Raw genomic sequence first — 26,293 nt, 5'->3', positions numbered from 1 at the left:
TATTCATCCCTTCAGTGTCATGAAAGAGCGTTGGCATCTTCACCAGGGTTTTTGATGCTCACTTACTTTATTAATTGTTCCAATAAATTACAATTTTTAAATTACCTTTATCATAGTATCATTTGGAATACTTGCTTTTTCATTTCTGTGGGAAAGAAAATTGCATGTGTGTGTTGGTTTGTGTGAAATTGACAAGCTTACCACCAAATGAATGCATCACTTGCATTCCCTATTTTTTTTTTGCTGATAATATAGGTTTTTTTTTTTTTACAAATTGCTCAATGTTCTACAAAAGATAAAAAAGAACAACAAAAGTGAGTCTCTACTGAGTTCCACCCATTCTCCATTTCAACATAATAAATGTCCTATTTATTTTATAGGCAAAACACACACCAGGATGTATCAGATTGGCTATTAGTAATGATAATGCTAAATTGGCAAAAAGAAGCCAGCTGAGTGAGAAGACTGCAGATGGGACACACCCTCCCAGCTCAGTATATAAAGGCTTACCACAGTCTCTGGATAGCAAGCTTTGCTTGAGCTGAACCTCTACTGCATCACTATGTCCCAGAGAAGTAGCTCCAGCAAACATTACTCTTCCTCCCGAAGTGGAGGAGGAGGAGGAGGAGGTTCCTCTGTCAGAGTCTCAAGCAGTCGAGGCTCTAGCTATGGGGTTAGCTCTCTTGGTGGAGGATTTGGCTCAGGTGGGGGCTCTAGCTATGGCAGCTGCTCAAGAAGGGGATTTAGCAGTGGATCAGTGAGGGGCTTTGGAGGAGGTTTTGGTGGTGGCAGCTATGGTGGTGGTGGCAGCTATGGTGGTGGTGGCTATAGTGGAGGAAGCTGTGGAGGAGGAGGTTTTGGTGGGGGAAGCTATGGTGTAGGAAGCTTTGGTGGGGGAAGCTTTGGTGGGGGAGGCTTTGGTGGGGGAAGCTTTGGTGGGGGAAGTTTTGGTGGGGGAAGCTTTGGTGGGGGAAGTTTTGGTGGACTCCTTGGGGGAGGTTTTGGTGGGGGCGATGGAGGCCTCATCACAGGCAATGAGAAGGTCACCATGCAGAACCTCAATGACCGCCTGGCCTCCTACCTGGATAAAGTAAAAGCTCTAGAGGAGTCTAATTATGAGCTCGAGCAAAAAATCAAAGAGTGGTATGAAAAAAACGGCAATGCAAATCAACGAGAACCACGTGACTACAGTCGGTATTATGACCAAATCAAAGATCTTAAGAATCAGGTAAGAAACATCATTTATACTGCTTCTGAACTAGTCTTGTGCTTATTCTTAGTCTTATATTTCTTAGTTTTATATTTTAGATAAGAAGAGCTGGTCTCAGAGTCAGGAGACCTAAATTCAAAATTCCTGTAATATCTAGTAGATACATGGCCCAAAATAAGTCCCTTAATTTTTTCCAGTGCCCCTAGGCAACTCTGCAAGACTCTAAGTTTCAGAAAAGGTTCTGATATGCATTACAAGAAATACTTTCTCATTGGCAGATACTCAGAGCAATAAGATCACAGATCCAGCCCATCTCCTCTCCCTCACCAAAATAAGTAAATAAATAATTGAGATAGAGAAATCTTAAATCAAGAAATATGGGGCTGCAAATTGTTATTGCCTGTGTTATTCTTGGTCTTGGGAATAATTTTGTATGATTCAAAACTGAAGAGTTGAGGAAAAGTAATCTCTACCCAACATGCAATGGTAAACCATTATTGGTCAACAAGTATGTCAGACTGTTGAAAAGTGCTGGGCCTCCAGGGAACTCCTGAAGAAAGCAAGCATAATCAAAGAAATGAGAGGGGGAAACTACAAAGGAAAAACCAAGGAACTATTTAAATCTGGGGGAAAATCCTAAAGCAAGAGAGATGCAATTTATATCTCCCAAGGATATCTAAAATTCAGATCTCATGGGCCAATTCTAAATGTAATTACTTAAGAATATATATACATATATGTATATATGTGTGTGAGTATGTGTATGTATGTATATATGTATACATATGTGTGTGCATACATACATACATACATAGAAATCAGTCAGAGGAGTCCTGAAGTCAGTGAAATAACATGGTGTGATAAGATCAAGGACTTCAACTGCTGAGTAAAAAAAATACATGCCTGGTCAGAAAGGGTATAACTTCAGAAATCCTAGAAGATCCAAGCTTTAGGAGACACATTACTGCACTATATGTCATTCTTAAATGACAAAAATGTCCCCATAGGAGTCTATAGGATGTTAATGGTTAAATTCAGCTGTTAAAAAGAATGGTCTTTTTTTAAAATCCGTATACATGACCTCTTTCTCAATTATTTTTCCTCTACAGATCCTGAATCTAAGTACTGACAATGCTAGTGTACTGCTGCAAATTGACAATGCCAGGCTGGCTGCTGATGACTTCAGACTGAAGTAAGCAAAGAGAATAAGGAAAATGTGCTGATGAAATTATCAGAAACGAATTCGGTGTGGGTAATTTCTTAACAAAATCAAAATAAGTTTCCAATATCCCCCAAATGGAACATCCTGCCTGGTAAAAAAAAAAAAAAAAAAATCAGTCAAAATTAAACATTTTCTAAATCATCAGAGAAATTTTCAGCGGTAACAATATCTTCTAATATATTTGAGACCAGAGGTACTTTGCAACTAACTTTTAAGTCACTTTAGACTTTGCTGCTTATATTCAACTGTTACCATCATTTGTGTATGAAGTAGAATGAACATGCTGAAATAAAATAGGAAATCAATTGGTTACCAGACTATGAAAAGAATTCTATTAGTAATCAAGTTTCTACTCTATCAGTAATGGCTACAATTCTATTATTAATAGAATTTGTCCTTTTTCCAGCCTAGTACAATTTCTTTAGCACCAAGAAAAATATTCGGTACACAGCAAGTACTTAATTAGTGTGTATTGTATGGTCTGTTCTGCTATGGTATGGTATTTTGTTAAATTGCATTGTATTCTGTTACTTTACGTTTTCTCAGGCTCCCCTTTCCTACCCTCTGCCCATTCATTAAATGGACTGAATTACATTACTGATTATAACATGTCTCTTTCAGGTATGAAAATGAAGTGACCCTGCGTCAAAGTGTGGAGGCTGACATCAATGGCCTGCGCAGAGTGCTTGATGATCTGACCTTGTCTAAGACTGACCTAGAGATGCAACTTGAAAGCCTGAATGAGGAACTGGCCTTCCTGAAGAAGAACCATGAGGAGGTAAGAGAAAATGCTGTTCCATCCCACCATGCCACACCTCAACCCTCTAAATTGTCACTATAGTCCTGAAAACTATAGTCACCTTCCCCTTCCCTCACCTTCCCCTACAGGAAATGAAAGATCTTCAGAATGTGTCCACCGGTGATGTGAATGTGGAAATGAATGCTGCTCCAGGAGTGGATCTGACCGAATATCTGAACCGTATGAGAAGTGAATACGAAGCAATGGCCGAACAAAACCGTAGAGATGCTGAAGCCTGGTTCAATGAAAAGGTGAAAATTACTTACACCTAAAATTATCATCATAAAAACCATGAAGATGGTTATTGTCTTCTAATGATTCTTTTCTCTCTTTCCTCTCCTTTACTTTTATGATCCTAGAGCAAGGAGTTGACCACAGAGATCGATACCAACGTTGAACAAATGTCCAGCCACAAATCTGAGATCACCGAATTGAGACGCACCTTACAAGCTTTGGAGATTGACCTGCAGTCCCAACTGGCTCTAGTAAGTTAAAAATTATCTCTGAACATGAGTTCTATGCTTCCAAAATAGATTAATACATTTCTCACATAAGTGTATTTTTCCATAAAATGCTAAGTTTCCCCATCCATTTTTAAGCTTTCCAACACAACTTTGTGATCTCAAGGATTAATGTTCACCAAAGTAGGGAATACCAACATTAGGGAATCCTAAAAGAAAGGAGTGAAGTACACAGTATCAAGATTTGAAATACAATCAAGACCCCACATCAGGGTCGAAAGTGTAAGTGGTATTGGTTTGAAATTACTGAAAAGCGAAAACTAGGTTGGATCACATATTTCTAATTGAAATCCAATTTCTTCATTCCCCCATGAATTTTTTTAATTAGAAAGAATTTTGTCATATTCCATTTAATCAATGATGTTGTCAGTTCACACCATGCTCCTCTCTTCTTCTCAGAAACAATCCTTGGAATCATCCTTGGCAGAGACAGAAGGTCGTTACTGTGTTCAGCTGTCACAAATCCAGGCCCAGATCACTGCTCTGGAAGAGCAGTTACAGCAGATCAGAGCTGAAACAGAATGCCAGAATTCAGAATACCAAGTGCTCCTCGACATCAAGATCCGCCTGGAGAATGAAATTCAGACCTACCGCAGCCTACTAGAGGAAGGAGGGTGAGTGAAACAAACACCACTATTGAAAATTCTCCTGCCTACTAATTTTGTAGGTAGGCAAGGTTCTCCCAGTTTTTGAGAAGCAAAGAGTTGTTGGAGGAGAAATACATTGCTCTGTTTGAAATGTTGGGTTCATCCTGCCTGATTTTGGCCAAGAAATGATTTGGTAAAAGAAAACTTTTTCAAGCTTTAACTTCTCTGTCTCTCTCTCTGTCTGTCTCTATCTCTCTCTCTGTCTGTCTCTCTCTGTCTCTCTTCCTCTCTCTCTCTCTGTGTCTCTCTCTGTCTCTCTTCCTCTCTCTCTGTGTGTGTCTCTCTCTGTCTCTCTCTCTCTGTCTCTCTTTGTCTCTCTCTCTCTGTCTCTCTCTGTCTCTCTCTCTGTGTCTCTCTGTGTCTCTCTCTCTGTGTCTCTCTCTCTCTTTCTCTCTCTCTCTCTCTTTCTCTCTCTCTCTCTCTCTCTCTCTCTCTCTCTCTCTCTCTCTCTCTCTCTCTCTCTCTCTCTCTCTCTCTCTCTCTCTCTCTTCCTCTCTCCCTCTTCTGGTTCTCCCTATCTCCCCTAGGCTGAAAGTACACTGACCACTCATGGTCTCAATCCCAATAATAACTGGAATGAGGGCTTTAACCCTGTGCTATATTTCCCAGCTGTGATGATTTGCCCCTCCTTAGGCAGTCTCTGCTCTCAAAGGCTCACCATATGGTGCCATACTTAGTGATGATATCCAATCAGCTTTAATCCTACTGAAGACCACAATGCCCAATCTCAAGTGATCTACCAGTCTCAGTCTCTCCCAGTAGGAAGGACTATGGGCATGTATCATCACACTTGGCCATCTATCTCCTCTCAAACTATTTAGTTTCTCTAATAGTCTAATAAGATCTGGGAGAAAGACACACTATTTCTAAGGCTTATGGATCAAGGGTTATAGTACCAAGATTTTGAAATTCAACCAACACCCCATATCAAGGTCAAATTATTAAAATTTGTCTCCCTTTTTATTGTTCTGGTAGCTCATCTGGAGGTGGTGGTCGTGGAGGTGGTGGATATGGAGGAAGCTCTGGTGGCGGAGGATATGGCGGAAGCTCTGGAGGAGGATATGGTGGAAGCTCTGGAGGAGGATATGGTGGAAGCTCTGGTGGTGGCCATGGAGGTAGTAGCTCCGGAGGAGGATATGGTGGAAGCTCCAGTGGTGGCCATGGGGGTAGTAGCTCCAGTGGTGGATTTGGAGGAAGCTCTGGTGGCAGTGGAGGATTCAAAAGTTCTGGCTCCAGAGGAGGACAAGGAGGACAAGGACAAGGATCTGGTGGAGAATCTCCATCAAAAGGCAGCTCTGGAACAAGGTCAGCAGAAACTAACTGGGGTAATCAGAATCCGTTTTAATTTCCTGTGGGTTTTAGTTGTGAGATTTTTTTCCCTTTCATTCTTCATAAACATGGAAACACAGAAACATTAAAGAGACTTTCCATTTTCAGAAAAAAAATTGTTTTAACAGTAATTTCAAATCTAAAAATATAGGCTTTAAATTTCATTTTATGTTTCCATTTGGGACAGTTCTCACTAGAATTCACTTAAATTGAAGTGACATCTCCCTGGAACATTAGCAATGAGAAAGAGAGAGAGAGAGAGAGGGAGAGAGAGAGAGAGAGAGAGAGAGAATGGCAGAACTTTACTTCTACATGCAAAAAAAATAAATTTTTCTTAGAAAAATATATTCTGAAGTTAAAATAAACCTGAAAATATGATAGAATCCATTAAAGTTCTCTGATGCCTCATTTTGGTATAGATGTAATTCTGCATTCTGAAAGAATACAACAGTCCAATGCAAACTCTAGAAATCCTAGAGGCAAGATTTTTAATATGAGACAAATGACCAGTCTGTTGTTTGAGAATCATTACGGTTAAGATGGGAAAAGCTCCTGTCAGGTTGGCTACATGAGGAGGATTGCTTTAGTCAGGGCAGCTCTAGAAGGCCATTTAGTGAATGCTTAAGGGTTTTATCCTATGTTTGTAAAGTGAAGACCAACAGCATCAAAATCACAGATCTTGAATATTGACCTGGTAGAATATAAGTCAAAACTGACATTTTAAATAAAGCTAAGGAAAGGCCATTGTTGTTGATCTCTTTTCCCATGTTTTCCTTTAGATTAGAAATTTATTTCATGTATCTACATTCAAGTATTTTAGTTGACAAATATATCTTTCAAGGACCAAATTGCCATTTCTCTGATTATAGGAAGGTATTTCAGCTAATGGTTTCACTCATTATTACTTGTTAATTTTCCTTGCTCAAGTTCAGTTTTGGGGACCTTTAAAACCCTCCTCAACTTCATTAAAGAAGAGCACTTTTCATTACGTAGTAGAAATACCAATATTGTTCATTTTCACCTACAGATTCTAATAGAAGCCATTTGATCAAGACCATCATTGAGGAGGTGGCCCCTGATGGTAGAGTCCTTTCATCCAGAGTGGAATCAGAGACCAAGAAGCACTTCTATTAACCAGTGTTGACATGGAAGGGTCTTTCCCTAGACCACAATATATCCATGTCAGGCAAAGAAAATCTGCATCCTTCCTAATGGTCATTGACACCTTCTCTCTCTTCAAATATAAGGTGTCTAAAAGGTTTCTCATGGTTTCTTTACTATTCCTTTTCATTTTACCAGAGAGTATTCTTCAATGAAAACTCACCAAAAAAAAAAAAAAAAACCTTTCTGTTCCTATTTACTGATATATTTCAATAAACTCTCTTACTGATGCAAACAATGTAATTGTGTACATGTGCTTCTTTCTCTTTTGAATGAGACATTAATAGCCTTAAGAGAAGAGGTTATAGTATCACAAGAGTCAAGTAAGATATTAGAGAAACCATCCAGTCTAACCCAGTCATTTTGCAGGAAAGGATATAAAGACTCAGAGAAAGAAAATGGCTTCCTGAAAGGTCACACAAGTAGTAAGTCCCAAGGTCAGATTTGACCCTATGTCATAAGATTCTAAATCTAGGGCTTTTTCAGAAATAACAACATATTGATAGTGAGTCTCAATGTTTGAAAGTTGTTTATCCAAAAATTGATTGCAGGCATATCTTAATTTCCTGAGACAAAAGTCTTGTCCTAAATTGGACCAATATCCTAAGATTGTATAAAACAGTTTCTCCCAAAACAATACCCATACATTGCCAATTTTAAGAGAAGATTCCTCCTTAAAGGTATAGAGTGTGTAATGTATAGAGTGTGTAATTCTCGGGAATTCAATTGCTTATTTGTGGGAAACCACAGTAATTGGAATTACAATGTCACAATGATCTCTTACCTGCCTCCTCCTGCCTTGCAGTCAAAAATGTGAACGCCTCCTCACATTCGCATTCAATTGTGTAATGAATGGAAGTAGGAGGGGAAAGAAATAAAAGAAGGGGACCTGATAAAAGGAATGGTGGAATTGGGGAGATAGTAGATGAGGTTGAGAGGGGAGGGAGAAGGATAAATAGGGGAAATGAGATGATGGGAAATATAGTTAATCATATTAACTGGGAATGAGAATGGGATAAACTTACCCATAAAATGGAATTGGATAGCAGAGTGGACTAAAAACCAGAATCCTGCAATATGTTATTTACAAGAAATACACTTGGAGCAGAGAGTTGCAGATAGAGTAAAAGTAAGGGGATGGAACAGAATCTATTACGCTTCAGCTGAAAAAAAGTCAGGTTTACAAATTATCATCTCAGATAAAGCAAAAGCAAAAATAGAGCTAATTTAAAAATTAACAAAATATTAATATTTTATAATAAATAAAATTTACATATAATAAATATATTACAAATAAGAACAATAAAATAAATAAAAATAAAATAATTTTAAAAGAGATACAAGAAAATTTTGTGTTATTCAGTCATGTCTGACTCCCTGTGAACCCATCTGGCATTTTCTTGGTAAAGATACTGGAGTGGTTTGCCATTTCCTTCTCCAGATCATTCTACAGATGAGCAAACTGAGACAAACAGAGTTAAATGACGTGCCCAGGATCACACAAGTAGTAAGTGTCTGAGGCCAGATTTGAACTCATGAAAATAAATATTCTTGATTCCAAGCCCAGTCATTGCTTTAATCCATGAAGCTGCTTCACTGCCCCCATTAATTGAGTACAGCAAGTTCTATTGGTAAGCCCAAGGCAGCAAAAGTCAGTCACAAGCCACATCTGAGGCATTTCTTCTGCTGGCTCATTCATTCATTCATTCATTCAAATGCTCATAAAGCACATACTATCTACAATCCACTGCTGATGTATTCTAGATTCTAAGGGACATAGATAGCTAAATTATTGTTGGTTGCCTTGCACAGGGGTACTGGCTGATAAAAATAGATCTCAGCAACACTACCTAAGTACATTCTTTTCTATCATGCATTTTTGCTTCTGCTATGAAACTTTCTCAGTCAGCTTGGACTTATCAGTGCACAGACTGATATTAAATAAGTTCAAGTGCATCAAGCACTTTGCAGACTTTGGAGAGCCATATGAATGGGAACTGCTGCTGTCATCCTTTTTCCTGGCTGTCACAAATGCCTGGTGAGCATTACTGTCACCATGTGCTTGTGGGTCAGTTGTTTTCCTTCCCTATGCCTGTGTGCTGGAGAAGAATGTTTTTCTATTATCAGCCATAATGAATCTGCACTTGGTCCTAGATTTTTCAAATTTGAGAACTAAATTGTATCATTCCACCCAAAGGTCATTAGACTCTGGAGAAATCAGGTGATTAAGAACAGATATTCTTAACGCTATAGATTTTGGGAGTTTGAACTTGAATCAGAATACACACATATGCATGTGTGTATATATACATACACACACACAAACACCTACGCATATGTACATGTGTGTGCATACATGTGTATGTTGCATTACAATACATACATATATTAGAATATGTGTGTATATTCTAATATATGTATACATATTCTAATCCAATATACATAGTGTGTGTACATACATACGTATATATGTGTAGATATGTTTGTGTGTATCTTCATTTCAACAGAATCAGTTATAATCTCATGCATTTTATTGGATGTATTTTAAAAATGTAATTCTAAAAAGGGTTGCATAGATTTCACCCAACAGTCAAAGGGATCCATGACACAAAGGGTTAAGGAGTTCTGATTTAGAGTAAAACTGGTAGATGCTTGCTGGGGATATCTGAACCAAGGACAGAGTGAAGGTGAGCTAGAATTCTGAGAGAGATTGTAGAGGGAAAGAAGTTTTAGATTTTTCAAGGGAATTTCCCTGAAGAAGACAAAGGAAGAAAAGAGTATAGGTTACATTCAGTGCTCTTCACTCATGAAATCCACCTGAAATACAGATTATGTTCTGGAGCTACTGGAAATATCTGAAGTAAATAGCATCTGATAACACCAGCAATTTCACAAACGTATTGAAAGTGAACCAGATAATGAATGAGAAGGAAGTTTTGGATTAAACCAGACTAAGCGTGATGGTAAGAAACAGAATATGGAGAAAGTGAGTACAAGGGAGAAATTGAATGTGGATGAGAGCAGCAGTGTTGCTGTGACACTCCGCTCTGTGGTCCTAGGTCTTTCCCTACCCCACCCTGCCCACAGTTTCTTCCCTCCCATGGTGGAATTGAAAGAGCATGAGTCAGATTCTGTGATTCACCAACAATAGAACCATGGACAAGTCCAATGCCTGTCTCCACTTCCACACAGTGTTCTGAAATTCATATGAGGTTACATGTGGAAAGAACTTAGAAAATGATATAACACAACATAAATGTCTGCTGTTATTAGTAGTGAAGGGACATGTTTACGAGGATCATGGGGTTAATATTCAGATGTGGAAAGGCCATTAGAGGCAACTGAGCTAGCAAGGTGGAGTAGTGGGGAAGAGAGCCATAGTTGATTCATGGAAAACCTATGCTCAAATCTTGCCTGAGACACTTATTAGCTGCTTGTGACCTTGGGAAAGTCACTCAACCTCTCTCATCTCTCATTCTCAGGTTCTTCAGGAAAACAGGAACAATAATAGTAGTATCCACCTCATAGAGTTTTTGTGAAGGTCAAATGATATAACATATGTACAGTATTTTGCAAACCTAAAAGCACAATATGAATGACAGATGAGTAAACTGGAGCACAGAAAATTTAAGTGACATATCCAGGGTCACCCAGGAAGTAAATGTCTGAAGCTATATTTATACAGCATCATAGCTTGTAGTAGATTGAGATAGAACAATGATGTTAAAAGCAGGTTCAAATCCTTCCTCAGACACTTACTACTTAGCGTCCTCCTCCCAGAGTTGCTCTGTGCAGCCAAGTCTGGGCTGGGCTGCGCTTCATGTCCCATGGGACAGACATTTCCCATCAGCCTTTCAGGTCACCCGGAGCTGGGAATCTCCTCCACTCCGTTGTTCTGTGGCTTCTGCTGCTCTAGAATTTGTTGAGAGTCTTTCTTTAAAGGTATTTTATGGGCTGTGGGGGGAGAGCTAGCATATGTGTGTGTTTCTACTCTACCACCTTGACTGCCAACTTTTTAAAATTTTTATATATTTTATTTTTAATTTATGGAATAAAACAAGCATTTCCATAATATAGTATAATTCTTGTTAAAGATGATTGTGGGAGGTGGAGCCAAGATGAAGGAGTAGAAAGATGTACATATAACTAGCTCTTCCCACACAGCCCATAAAATACCTGTAAAGAAAGACTCTCAACAAATTCTACAGCAACAGAAGTGGAGAACAACAGAGTGAAGGAGATTTCCAACCCAGGGGCCTCGGGGGCGGAATCCCCAGTCACAGTAGCAGCGGTTCACAGACCCCTCCACTCACAGGCCCCAAAGCTCAGTGACAGGGTTTCTTCAGCTGGTCAAGAAGGGAAAAGGGCCTTCCCATAGCTCTAGCCTCAGGCAGTGGCCACAGAGGCCACATAGGGCAGGTGGTAGCAGTTCCCACAGCAGCCCCTACAGCAGCCCACATCCATGGTTGGATTCGAAAACCCCTGGGGGCACTGAGCAGCTGATTCTTACCTCAGCCCTGTGTAGAGACCCTGCAGCAGCTGATCTTTCTCTCACACTGAATGGTAGCCCTGCTCCCACAGCTTATCTGAATCTCAGCCCCCAGTGCTGGCTTTAAGGAACTGGAGGCCAGGTGGTTGTGAAGATGAAACTCTGCCAAGATCCTGGGCACAAAAATCTCTCACTGCTCCAAGACCACTGTACATGCTTGATTGTGCCACCTTGGAGGAACTGAGATCTTACAGATCCCCGGAATATACCCTACTCTTGACAAAGGACCCAAAAGTCAAGTAACTGGTTGGGAAAATGCCCAAAAAAGGGAGAAAAATAAGACTATAGAAGGTTACTTTCTTGGTGAACAGATACCTTCTCCCATTCTTTCAGATGAGGAAGAACAATGCTTACCATCAGGGAAAGACATAAAAGTCAAGGCTTCTGTATCCCAAACATCCAAAACAAATATTCAGTGGTCTCAGGCCATGGAAGAGCTCAAAAAGGATTTTGAAAATCAAGTAAGAGAGGTGGAGGAAAAATTGGGAAGAGAAATGAGAGATGCAAGAAAAGCATGAAAGGCAAGTCAACACCTTGCTAAAGGAGACCCAAAAAAATGCTGAAGAAAATAGCATCTTTAAAAATAGGCTAACTCAACTGGCAAAAGAGGTTCAAAAAGCCAAGGAGGAGAAGAATGCTTTCAAAAGCAGAATGAGCCAAATGGAAAAGGAGGTTCAAAAGCTCACTGAAGAAAATAGTTCTTTCAAAATGAGAATGGAACAGATGGAGGCTAATGACTTTATGAGAAACCAAGAAATCACAAAACAAAGCCAAAAAAATGAAAAAAATGGAAGATAATGTGAAATATCTCATTGGAAAAACAGCTGACCTGGAGAATAGATCCAGGAGAGACAATTTAAAAATTATGGGACTACCTGAAAGCCATGACCAAAAAAAGAGTCTAGACATCATCTTTCATGAAATTATCAAGGAAAAGTACCCTGATATTCTAGAACTAGGGGGCAAAAAAAATATTGAGAGAATCCACCAATCACCTCCTGAAAGAGATCCAAAAAGAGAAACTCCTAGGAACATTGTGGCCAAATTCCAGAGTTCCCAGATCAAGGAGAAAATATTGCAAGCAACTAGAAAGAAATAATTTGAGTATTGTGGAAATACAATCAGGATAACAAAAGATCTAGAAGCTTCAACTTAAGGGATTGAAGGGGGTGGAATATAATATTCCAGAAGTCAAAGGAATTAGGACTAAAACCAAGAATCACCTACCCAGCAAAACTGAGTATAATACTTCAGGGGAAAAAATGGTATTTCAGTGAAACAGAGGACTTTGAAGCATTCTTGATGAAAAGACCAGAGCTGAAAAGAAAATTTGACTTTCAAACACAAGAATCAAGAGAAGCATGAAAAGGTAAACAGCAAAGAGAAGTCATAAGGGACTTACTAAAGTTGAACTGTTTACATTCCTACATGGAAAGACAATATTTGTAACTCTTGAAACTTTTTTCAGTACCTGGGTAGTTGGTGGGATTACATACATACATATGTGCACACACACATGCGCACACACACACAGAGTGCACAGGGTGGGTTGAATAGGATGGGATCATATCTAAAAAAATGAAATTAAGGGGTGAGAGAGGAATATATTGGGAGAAGAAAGGGATGGGGCAAATTATCTCTCATAAAAGAGGCAAGTAAAAGACTTTTCCATGGAGGGGAAAAGGGGGGAGGTGAGAGAGAAAACATGAAGCTTACTCTCATCACATTCAACTAAAGAAAGGAATAAAATGCACACTCATTTTGGTACGAAAACCTATCTTACAATACAGGAAAGTGGGTGAGAAGGGGACAAGCAGGTTGGGGGGGATGATGGAAGGAAGGGCAATGGGAAGAGGAAGCAATTAGAAGTCAACACTCTTGGGGAGGGACAGGGTCAAAAGAGAAAATAGAAGAATGGGGGGCAGGATAGGATGGAGGGAAATATAGTTAGTCTTATACAACATGACTATTATGGAAGTCATTTGCAAAACTACACAGATATAGCCTATATTGAATTGCTTGCTTCCCAATGGGGAGGGATGGTGAGGGAGGAAGGAAGAGAACTCAAAGTTTTAGGAACAACTGTTGAGTATTGTTCTTGCATACAACTGGGAAATAAGAAATACAGATAATGGGGTATAGAAATTTATCTTGCCCTATAGGACAAAAGCCAGATGGAGATAAGGGAAGGGAGAGATTTTAGAAGGGAGCGCTGATTGGTGATAGGGGTAATTAGAATGTTTGGCGTTTAGGGATGGGGGGAGGGAAGAGATGGGGAGAAAATTTGGCACTCAAAGTTTTGTGGAAATGAATGTTGAAAACTTAAATTAAAAAAAAACAACCATACTGTGAGGTAAGAGCTATAAAAAAAAAAAAAGGTGATTGTGCAGGAAACTGCAAATCTATTATGTATAATTTGCTCTTCCTTTTAAATGCTACATTTGTCAAAGACAAGATTACTATGTGTATATTACTATATATATATAACATGTATATATATATATGCATACATACATATATATATATGCATACATACATATATATATATATATATATATATATATATAAAATATGTTACTATATATACTAATTGTATGCCCATTCTGTTCTACTGATCTACTTACTCAGGTTCGTCGCGGGAGACTGTGATATGTCACACAAAGGAAAATTTAAATCAATTTGGTCGGCCCTTCCATGGGTCACCAATTTGTAAAATAAAACCTTTATTTTCTCAAAAGAGATAGATTAAAAATTGAAAGACAATTTCTGACTAGGAATTTTAATTCCTCAATCCTTGAAGGACACTGCATGTAATTCAATGTCTACTTTTTATAGTAGAACCATAGTTTCCCAATATCCTAAGGTCAGAAAACATTTGCAGTCTGGTGCATGCTTGAAATTGTATACCTTTCATCTCTATAGACTATGCTAAGATGTCTTTCTTAATGGAGACACATCTCCAATAAGAACACCCATGAAATACAGGCCCAGCATTCAGTGACTCTTTCTATATATAACCAATCATTCTCAAGTTCAAAAGTTGAAGCTATTAATACAAATAGAAGTACTCAAAAGCGACATAAATCATGTAAAACTGACTCTTTTTGCTTTAGAGAAGAATTGAAACTGTTGCTAATATGCAACAAGCCAAGCCACCACCAAAGATTCCTCCAAAAGAAAGTTCTCCACTTTGTGGAAAATTTTACAACTCAATTTTCCAGCTCCCCAGAGGAGGAGACAGATTCTGATAAAGGTATGGGAAGGAGTTCAGTTCCTATCCCATCACTAAGACCATCTGTCATGACTGAAATTTAACAAGAAGGTAAACCAAGGCAATTCTCCAAGCAAGATAACATTTTTTAACTGAGCATACTACTTAGCAAATAATGAGTCAGTGGATTGCTTCCATTTATGCCAAAGACCACAAGCAAAAAGACAATTCCCCTTCTATAGGTTTTAGGGAATACAGAACAAAGAACAAAACAGGGTAGGTATCATGTTGAAGACAACATGATTATTACAGAGTAGAGATGCGGGGAACAATATGATTGTTTGAAAGTTTGGTCATGGGGGCCAGCGTGAGAGTCCAGGTGCAAGATAACAAACCAGACATCCTTGAAGGATAGTTTGGAGGTGGAAAGATATTAGACCTGACTACCTTATTTTCACACACATCCTACAAGGTCAGTTAAATTCCTTGAGGCAAAAGCTGATGCCAGAGGCAGCTGTCAAGATCTCTCTCATAAAGCAGAGTAGCCACAGTAGTGGGTTTCTGATGAAAGAGAATTTAAATTTAATTTCAGCACACATTCAATTGTTTACTATTTCCAGAGTACTGGACCTTTTTAGTAAGAAATAAGGAATTTCACAGAGAGTTCCACAGAAGGAAATGGAGCAAGGGAAGGGAATGGAAGTGCTGTCCAATGCTGGTTTTACAAGATAATCTACCCAACTTGAGGTAAAGTTAAACTAGAGAAAGACCAAGATCCTCCCAGGTCATATATGACACCATCTTCCTTAGCCCAGAAATCTTTCACATATGATAAAGCAAAGTTGCTATAATTTTAGAGACCATAGGAAAATACTTAAAGTAGTCATCTCCCAAGATTGAAGCTGAGGTGTCTATTATGTGGCATTTTCTCAGGACCTTAATCCAGTCCATTCAGTGAGTAGAGTTACTTATAGCTATGCCAGCAAATAGATTCCTATCCTTAATCCCCAAATCTCCATGTCACACAGTATGCATTACCTACTGTCTACCTATCCAAATCTCTACCAATCACCTTAGCCTTTTTTATTTCCTTCCCCTTTCTGGCTCAGTAAAAATCAGTGATTATGAATTCAATTTAGGTCTTTTGCAACTCATGCCTTACCAGTTTCCTTCTCTGTCTCTACCGACTTCCTTCACTATCCTCTGTATTTCTGTGGTTAGAGTAATTAAACAGCCTCTGTTTACAGATACTCCGAGTGCATCTGACCTTACCTGACCCCTTATTCTGACAGATATGGTAGTGACACCAGGTTCCCTAAACTTGAAGACAAAAAAGATGCACAGTCCTGCTTAAAAGAGATATATCAGTTGTCAGATGGAAGAGCTACTCATGAGGTTGTCCTGCACATCAGCTACACCATCATTGAAATGAGGACACAGCTAGTTAACTATATAGATGGATAGATGAATAGATGAATAAAAAGAAAGGAAAGGAAAGGAAAGAAAGAAACAAAGAAAGAAAGAAGGAAAGAAAAAGAAAGGTATGAAGGAAAAGAAAAAAGTAGGACTTCCATTAAGCATTTGCTAAGTTCCAGACACAAACACAAGTAAACAATTCAATAAAGGGCTTACTTACATCTTCATGGGAGAAAGTAACACTTAAAGAAGAGCTGGAAGGTGCATGGTACAGGTAAGGATTATATTCCATATAGATGGCATGAAAGTGCTAGAAAGACCTGAATCTTGATGAGATAAGGCCAAAGACAGCCCGTCAGTGCTCAGGGTGGTAGTAGGGGCATAATCCAATTTCCCAGCATAAGATAGGGAAGATAATGACCTGAGTGGAGATGGTTTAGCATGCCATGAAAATGCACATGCAGTCTTATAGAGGCTTGAATTCCTGGAAGATGAGGTCAAAACAGATCTATGAAACCAGAGTGGTTGCAGGGCTGAGGCCCAATTTGCCAGTAGAATGGCATGCAGATGATGGCCCAAGGGGAAACTCTCATGTAAATATGTATGCTGCAAGATGGGGCAGCTAGGTAGCACAGTAGGCAAAGTGCCAGACCTGCAGTCAGCAAGACCTGAATTCAAATCCAAACTCTGAAACTTACAAGCTCTGTGACCCTGGCCAAGTTACTTAACCTTGTTTGCCTCAGTTCCTCATCTGTAAAATGAGCTGGAGAAGAAAATGTCAAATCAGTTCAGTATCTCTGCCAAGAAAACCACAAGTAAAGTCACAAAGAGTCAGACACAACCGAAATGACTAAAACAGCAAACAGGTCTTGAATTTATTCCTTAAAAAGGCACTTTCCTCACAGCAACGCTGTGATAAGAGTACAACAAGTATTAGCCCTCCCATTTTAAAGAAGAAACTCAGACTTGAAGTAATTAAGTAACTTGCCCAAAGTTGTACTTCTCATAAGTATCTTCAAACTCATCTTTCTGATTTCAAGTCCAGTGCCCTACTCATTGACTTCCAAGGGCTTTCTGTACTTTCCTGGGAACTTAACCTCTTCCATGACTTCTGGACACATAGACTGTTAGAGTTAAGATAAATACTAGAGGTAATAAGGTAAACTCCTCCCCTCAATTTCATATGGGAGGAAATAAACCCCAAATCAATATCTCCAATCTTTACTTCTCTCTTAATTTTCAGTCCCAAATGTCTCACTGCCTTTTGGACTTCCTACTTTGAAGTCCTGTTGGTACCTAAACCTCACCATGTCCCAAACTCAGAATTTATCACAAACTGAGTCCCCTCTGAAGTCTCCTATTTCTTAATTAACCAAACTTGAAACTTCTGGGTCTATGCCTTTTCCTTCACCTTGTCTTCATACACAAATCAAGTCACCCAGTTCTATCGGTCATCCTTGTATAATGTCTCATATTCATCCTTTACTTTCCATTCCTACTACTTCCATACTGGTTCATGCCTTTGTCACTTCACACGCAACCTCCCAAAAGAGCAGCCGCTCTTCTTCTTCAATCCAATCTATACACCCTCAACTTCTTAAATCACAGCTCTGAAAATGTCAATCCTCTATTTGAAAACATTACCCATAGGATAAAGTCCACAGCTTTAGCCTTGTGTTCAAAGCTACCCCCGACCTATCTGTAAGATGTCTTATTATTTCCATACATAAGCCCCTCTGGATCAAATTACTCAAGTATCCGTATATATGTTTTATTTTTCTGTTTTTAGTCCTTTTAAGAATATTTTCTCTGTTTATCAGGAACTTGATAAACATTTCAATTTACAGACAGTCAAACCAAAAAAATAGGATTATATGTGAAATAGTGAACTTATCTTACATACCACTTTTTAAAGTGTTCGTCATATTTAACAAGGTAGTAAATAAAACTGCTCTGCCTTTGTCCCCTTTTCAATTATCTTCTTCTTCCCATCTTTTCTCCTCTACTTTTCTCTCCCACCCCCCAATTATATGTCATCTAAAAACAATACAATGAAGGTTACTATCAAAAAGTGTTAATCCGCCTTTCAAGGAACATCAAGATTGACTTCTGCCTTGTTTACAAAGCTTTCCTGTCAATTCTAGTCCAAATGATTCCTCTCCCTTCTGAAATTCTTCAGACATACAGTATGTCCCCTCTCCCTTACTAGATACAATCCACTTCTATTTGATAAATAATGGTTTGTTGTTAAGGTGCTGGGGAAACAAAGATGAAATAAAACAGAATTCCCTTCTCTTGTCATTGGAGTGGATAAGACATGCGTACAAATGACCTTAATACAAAACAGAATATGATCAATTCAGAGGAGTCCAAAATGCTATCATATAGTAATTAGCCTCTATATAATACTTTAAGATTTACAAAACAATTTCTAAAAATGTTTTTGATCTTCACAATAACCCATTTTACAGATGAAGGAACTGAGGCAGCCAGGAATTAAGTGACTTCCTCATGGTCACACAGGAAAGAAGATTTGAACGTGGGTCTTCCTAATTCTGGGTCCAGCTCTCTATTTACTTTGCCTCATAGATGCCTTGAGAAACTCAAATTACCTTGGACTCTATCCATGACTCAAATCTCAATGCTTTGACACTTTTCTGAACCTGCCCACCCTACTCTGCATGTCATTCAGATGTTTTGCAAACTTATCACAGGCTTTCTTTGGTCTTCTTTATCTTTGTGAAGGATCAATCCCAGGTGTTCTTTTTCTACTATACTCCTCATCCACAGGCACGTAGTAACAAGAGTCTAAAATACGATGGGTAGTGATCTCTCACGGGAACAGTAAATTTTGTGTTAATCCTTGCAACCAGTCTTCCTTTCCTGCAAAAAGTCTTTCTATTGCTCTCATGAAATGTACTGAGCAGCTATAAATTTAATGTGGAAAACTAATTAGCAATGGGAGAAAGATGCCAAATATCCAAACTCAGTTGTCAAGATCTTTCCAAGAACTTCCTGCTTGGGATTTTCTTTTTAAGTTTAGAACAAAGTTTCTCAAGAAAGAGGGGGATTTGGGACAGGCAGACTAACCTCAGTTGATAGCATAGCAAACAGGCTGCAGGCAGCTTCAGGGAAGCTACAGGATCAGACCCCACCTCTAAAGTCTAAGACTAGCATTGTGACCCTAAGTATGTCACCTAACTCCTCAACCACAATTTTTATTGTTCATTCTTTATTTTTCAATAGGACCAAAGACATCATGGGAAGTGTCGTGACTTGTGCATGATTTGGGTTTAAATGAGGCAAGGCTGTGCAAAGTCATCAGTGTCACTCTCTTCCAAAGTCTTCAAAGTCCAGTGGCAAGACAAAATTCAAGACAATTGACCATGGCTTGTAAAATGGGGTTAATAAGGGTAGGAGACATCAGTGAGGAAGAGAGATTTCAGGATGGGAAGGGAAGAGGAGGCTTCTTTGCAGCAGGTCATAAGTGAGAGACAAAGTCAAGCAACAGCCACTAAGGTGTCAGGGAGGAAGAGGTTCAGCCATCCAGGCCCCACTCGAGGCTACCGCAGGTGCCCGTGTCCAACAAAGCTTCCATCCAATGGGATTACAGCAACAGCATCTGAGGTCAGTTCCAGACCAAGTTCCCTGCCACGTTAAATAATCAGATTGAGCAAGAGTAGTTTGAAGAAACAGTTCATACTCTATATAACCTTTATGCAAAAGCAGAAAAGCTTTGGGGCCAATCCTACCTTGAAAGCTGTTTAGCTTTTGGTGACATATCCTATCTCTTTCTGCATAGAAACACATTAAGAAAAGGTTCTCAAGAAAATCACCAGATATATTCAGAAACAGAACAAGATATATGCTGGTCATGACAGGCCTTATGGAGAAAGACTTTCGTGTTATTGAAAGGACCATTTATGAAGACAGAGCAGTGGAAGATAAACCATGGAATCCTAGAGTCTGTCTCAGAATGAGACTCTCTTCTGTCTGCCAGTCTAATGCAAGTGTCCCCCACCTGAGCTCTCCAGGCATTCGTATCTGCTGCCAGAGCCACGGTGCCATTCTACTCCAAGGGCTAACTTTCTAAAATTCTGCTCCTTGTGTGACATCTAGTCACTCAGCATCTACCTTGTGTCTTTCAACTACGTAGGACTCTGCAATCTTTGTAGTTACCTCTGGGAAAAATGTAATGAAGCATTACACTTTTTTCATTCAGTTTCATAAAATGAGCTGTGTAAATCAAAGCAATCCAAAATCCATTTCTTATGCCACCGAGACTATTGGTTCTGTTCAATATTTATGCTGTCATCTCTACCAGGTGGCATTTTTTTTTATTTCAGCAAGTCATATTCAGGTATGGCTTCATTTCCCTTGAATTGAATCTTTCTTCCAGGCATGGTTTGATGAGGGGTAAGAGATGCCCATGGCCTGCTGCCTTACCTCCCAGACCTCAAGGAACTCACAGGATTACCAGAAGATCTATTTCTACTGTCAGTTTCTCATACCAAAGCTCATTGGAAAAATAATGTATAATGCTATTTATTTTTAATGTAACACTTATTACTAAGTAAACCAGTATTTCCAATGATTTCCAATTACCTTGATTCTCCTTGGAGAATTTTATTTCATTACTGCATTTCCATGAATGTTGGGAGGATATTATAATATTGCTTATTTTACTATGTAAGCACAATAAAGTCGATGCTAAACCATCAGACCTATAGACATCCTTGCTTTGTCCCTCAATGTATAATAAGCAAGTGTGGTGAACATTTTCCTTATGACTTCATTGTAAATATAACTTATGGGGAAAAGAATTTAGTAGGAATAATACTGTATGTGCTCATTTTTAACTATTTCCACTGCAAACTTACAAATCATAAACCTTTCTTGAATTCAATAAATCAGAATGCACATAGATCTTGTACTTAGTTCAGGTAAAATAATATGAATGTTGCCTAAGCAAAACTCCCAAAAATCTAAGTTAATATTTGTCTTTCTTCTACCTACATTCTTCATGACAGTGTCTTCCAAGATCATCCATATTTAATTTCTGTTATGGATGTATTAGTCATTCATCTAAATCCCAGAGGCTTGTTGAATGTTTTAATTGTATAAAACCTTTTTTGTTTTGCTATAGCCTGTAACAGTTTGTCTGTCTGCCTTTCACACTCATTGAAATAACTTTGCCCAAATATTAATGCATTAGTAAAACTTTTCTAAAATAATCTCTCTGTTAAAAAAAAATGAGGATAACAGGTTCTCACAGAAGTCACAGCAAGCTTCAGATGAAATAATACATGTAAAGTACTTCCTAATCTCTTAATTGTTATATAAATGCCAACCATTGTGATTGTGTATACACAGGTTGGTATGGAAGAAAGAACACAAGACTGAGAGTTAGAAGACTGTTTGTAATCCAAGATTTACCACTGATGAACTTTATGACCTTAGACTGCTAGATGGCATAGTGAATAGAGCCTGGAGTCAGGAAGATCTGAATTCAAATCTTGCTTCAGACCTTTATGAGCTATGGCATTTAGCCTCAGTTTCCTGATCCATAAAAATAGACATAACAATAGCTTCTACTTTTCAGGGCTGCTACGAGGACCAAATGAGACAGCATTTCTCCAGTATTTTGCAAACCTGAAAGCACTATATGAATGCTATCTTTTATTGTTATTATTTCAGATCTGAAACTAGAGGGAGTCCTGGAATCTGGCAGAGTGGAGAGGGAGCTGGCTACATGACTTTGGGGCAGACCATGTGTAATATAAGGAGGATTTCTGTTCTTAGAGTTCAGTTTCCCAGGCTCCATGGCCATAACAATCTCAGTTTCCCAAGCTCATGCTAAATTGTAAACATCTGAAGGATAAATCACAGGTGCCTTACTCCTTTGAACTTTGGTCTAGTTCACAGCTGTAACACATCAGGTGCTGAGTCAAGTAGGCTTTGGTGCCTTCTGGCTCTGAGACCGTCAGTACATATTCTGGGAAATTGATAGTCTTGCCTTGGGGCTTGCTCATGGGAAGGATGCTTTGCCTGAGACTTTTTTGATTTCCCAAACTGGAACTCTGGGCAGTTATTATCAAGGGGCCCCCCAACTGACCAAAACCCAGATGTTGACCCTCTCTCCATTTGGTGATGTATTTTCTCCACCTTCTGGATGATGACCTTTCCCCTGAGCAAGTGGATGATGTTAGTAGAAGGAGGACACCTCTCATAGGGGGAGGAGGGGAGAGGAGACCTCTCATAGGGGGAACCTTTAGGGTTGAATGTTATATGTGCTTTGACCAGCCCCCATTAAGTCTTGGGGGGACAGAATCTGTGTTTCCTTCAACCAGCTCTCATTGAAGCTTGAAGGGATTTAGGGGCGTGTACAACAAGTTTTGCCTTTCTCGATGGAGATGTATGGGTAGCTGCCCCTCCCCTCCTTGCCAGCCCCTGCAAGAAGGGTGATTAAGGGATGCTGTAGGAGTTAGTGGTCCCATTGTCAGCAACCCTTGTGAGAACACTAGAACACTGGACTAGAATAAAATATGGTATTTAGTGGGACTGGGATAGTTGTCCAATATCTCCTAGTTATTGTGTTATTTTTTGTGGCTATGGTAGCTATAATTCTATGGAGCCCTCCCCAGGTATAGGAGGATGGAGTATGGACCCCCTTCCAAGAGTGGGAGGATGTACCCTCTACTCCTAGAGGTTTTGAGAAAGTTTTGCTGAAAATTGTGAACACCCTTGATGAGAAGTGAGCTAGAAAGGCTGCAGGAGTTGTAGAAATGCTGTGGGAGACCCAGACTGATGTAGCCCTGGAGGAGTAGGAGAGTCAGTGTTCAATGACAGAAGTGGCAGTGTCCCAGACCAACCAGAGAGACCTTGACCCAGTGGCATAAGCAGTGACTGCGGAGCAGAAGCAGACTCAACAGGAACAGACAGCCACCTGCACCCAGACCCTGCAAGGAGCAGGGAGTGGTCAGCCCCCCAACCTACAGGAGGACGAACCACAGAGTTAGGGACTCAACCCTGGGTCGAGATGAAAACTTTGCAGCAAGGTAGGAGCACAAGGTAGGAGAGTGTGCTTCCCTGCTACGTCCCCTTGGAATGAGTTGGGACCCAGGGGTAGAGCTGTCAACGTTGGGATGGGGGAAGTGCCATAACCCCTAGGGATCTACCCTATTGGCTTTGTCACCCAATTGCTTCCCAGACTTTGTGGTGGGGACTGGAGCAGTGATAGGACTTGAACTTTGTTGGCTCACTAGAGCGTGTGTACACCTGAGAGTACCAGATGGGAGCCTGCAATGGCGTATGAGAAGAAGGACACAGCCCCAAGAGGACTTTCAGGACTTGGACCCTCTGCTTTGATTGAGGGGAGTGTAACCAATTGTGGCTCAGGAGCAGAGTATATTGTGTTCTCTGCCACCCCTGGGGATGTGTTGTGTTAAGAGAAGCACCCTTCCAGCGAGGAGGAGCTGACTGCTCACTCTCCAAAGATTTTGGCCCCCAAAGAAGGTATGAAGTGGGGGGTTCTGATCTTATTTTGGTTTGAAGAGTGCTTATTATGCTATGCGATTTGATCCTTAAAATATACAAATGTGTGTGTGTGTGTGTGTGTGTGTGTGTGTGTGTATCACATCTCGTTAGCATGACACCATAGTGGTCTAGGCTGTAACTGCTGATCTACTTTGGTAGAGGAGTTTCCTCATGCAAGAGTTCTGTACATCAGGGAAACCAGAAGTTTTGACACACATATACCTATGGCTCGTGCCTAGTGTAATGTCCTAGAACAACAAACACCTCCAACTCCGGCATATTGACAATGTTTATATTAATAACCATGATAATAATAATCTCAGTGATTTATTACATAGTACTTTATTTTGACAAACACTGTCTACACCACCCCTACATTGTCTCATCTGGACCTCACAAGAATTCGAGCAGAGAAGGACTTCAGACGTTATTGCCCCTGTCTTACAGATAATGGAAACGAGTTTCAGAAAAATGGAAAGACTTACCCAAGGTCATATACATGATAGGTAGCCAAGAAAATGTGAATATTTATTGAAAAAAGAATTTAACTCAAGAAGTTGCTGTTATATAGGGACAGCTTGCTTCCTAATTCATAGAGCAAGGAGTATTTCTTAATAATGATTAGTATCCAATAAGTTAACATATTTAAGGTACTTTGGAAATCTTAAAGTGCTATATAAATGCTAGCTATCATGATGATGATGATGCAGGAATACTATTTCTTTCCAGGAAAAAAAATCATGCATACATTCTTATCTTTCAGTTAGTATCTTAACCTTCCTAGATGAGATATACCTCTGTTTGTTTGTTTTAAATTAAGACCAGTATCTTTAGTGTGAGGGCTTGGTGAGGCCTTTTCAGTGTTGCTCGTTCATCTGTGGTGTCTACTTAACATTCAGTCCTTACCTGTGGCTCCAAGAGGTTTACCAGCAGCCACATCTCAGTGAAACCTCTTAGCAGATGGACTGAACCAGGCTGATGGAAATGAATGGGCCTCAAACTTATTGGTAAGTTAGGAGAGTCTCTATTCCAAGTACATGAAGATTTTCCCCAGGGGAGTAGGCAAATGAGAGCAAGCACTTGGAACTTAGTCAGATATCGAAGATGCCAAGATCATCCGCTGCATCTGAGGCCATCATCAGTCATTTTGATGTTTGTCTTACCTCTAGACTTTGATGACTAGAAGAGACAGTGAGGCTGAAGACACTGGGCAACTCTGCCTCACTTAAATCCAATTCACATATAAGTCAAGACATCCCCCCTGTGACATCACTGGTCCTCTTCAAAATTAAGGACAAGCAACAGTCTTTCTGGATATCTACTACCTTTTCAATCTTCTTGTACCTAACTCACCTAGACCTACTCTATGATCCAGTGACACTGGCCTCCAAACTGTTCCACCCATAAGATACCTCATCTCCAGGCATTTCCTCTGGCTCATGGAATTATCTCCTTCCCCATCTCCTTCTCCTGGTCTCATGGGCTTCCTTCAAGCTTTCAATAAAATTCTTTATCCTGCAAGAGGCCTTTCCTAATGCCCCTTGATTCTAATGCTGTGTTCCTCTGTCAATTGTTTCTAATGTATCCAATCTATAACAGATTTGGATAGTCTGATCTCCATTAGGGTGGAACTTCAGAAGACCACAAGCTGCCATGTGCCTTTCTTAACAGAGTATTGCAGAATCCCACCATCTCAGAACTTTACAGCTGTAAGAACAGGAAGGACTTCAGACCAACCTTGAGTCCTTGAGCTCATATACTATACTCCTTGGTTTTGCTACTATGAGAGCAACAAAATCTAACACTTTAATGATAATGGATGAGTTAAAAGGCAAAAATAATATCTGGCATGACTTCATGTGCTCAATAGATAAAAAAAAACCTCAAAATGACATAATCCTTTCAATTTAAAGGCTGCTCTCTCAAAAAGATTAATCATCACCATTTTTAAGCAAAAGATCACTAAGTTCTCACTCTCCGGAAGAAAAGGTTTTCTAGAGAAATATAGGCACTAGAAATATATAGGTACTTCCTAAATTACTTACGTATGGCTCTTATGAGTCTTGAATACATAATAGCTCTGAAACACTGTGAGTTATCCATTTATTCATTTTAAAAACTTATTAATCCCTTCAGTTTCATGAAAGAGCCTTGGAATCTGTACCAGGGCTTGTAATGTTCACTCACATTATTGATTGTTCCAATACATTATAATTTTTAGATTATTTTTAGGCTATCACTTGAAGTATTTTCTGCCATGCTTTTTGTTTTTTTCTGGAAAAGAATCATGTGTGTGCGTGTGTGTGTGTGTGAGTGTGTGTTACGTGTACTTGAGACACAGAGAGAGAGAGACAAAGAGATTGACAAGCATAACACCAGATACATCACCTGCATTTCTTTTTTTTGCTGAGAATACAGTTTTGTTTTGTTTTTTTATCAATTGCTCAATGTTCTGCAAAAGATGAAAAAGAATAGTGATAAAGAGTCTCTACTGAGCTCCACCCATCTTCCATTTCAACATAATAAATGTCTTACATGTTTTAAGGGCAAAACACATACTAGAATGTATCAGATTGGTTATTAGTAACAATAATGCTAAATTGGCAAAAAGAAGACAGCCCAGTGAGAAGAAAATCCTTCAGATGGGACACACCCTCCCAGCTCAGTATATAAAGGCTTGTCACGGTCCCTA

The 26,293-nt window shown here is 39.4% G+C and overlaps 1 protein-coding gene across 2 annotated transcripts; it reads left to right on the top strand.

Moving 5' to 3' along the window:
- Positions 1-521: 521 nt before the first annotated feature.
- LOC140528498 (keratin, type I cytoskeletal 10-like) lies at positions 522-7,127 on the top strand. 2 transcript variants are annotated; one of them, XM_072646381.1, is made up of 8 exons: positions 522-1,228; positions 2,320-2,402; positions 3,054-3,210; positions 3,321-3,482; positions 3,591-3,716; positions 4,152-4,366; positions 5,375-5,724; positions 6,756-7,127. In XM_072646381.1, the coding sequence occupies exons 1-8, from the start codon at positions 563-565 to the stop codon at positions 6,860-6,862; spliced, it is 1,866 nt and encodes a 621-aa protein (XP_072502482.1). In that variant the 5' UTR covers positions 522-562; the 3' UTR covers positions 6,863-7,127. The 2 variants fall into 2 exon arrangements, with proteins under 2 accessions (XP_072502482.1, XP_072502483.1); XM_072646382.1 differs by having other exon boundaries at positions 523-1,228; positions 5,375-5,704.
- Positions 7,128-26,293: the final 19,166 nt, after the last annotated feature.

This window comes from Notamacropus eugenii, chromosome 2, assembly GCF_028372415.1.
Source record: "Notamacropus eugenii isolate mMacEug1 chromosome 2, mMacEug1.pri_v2, whole genome shotgun sequence".
NCBI lineage: Eukaryota > Metazoa > Chordata > Mammalia > Diprotodontia > Macropodidae > Notamacropus > Notamacropus eugenii.
This window is presented reverse-complemented; position numbering and strand designations above follow the sequence as displayed.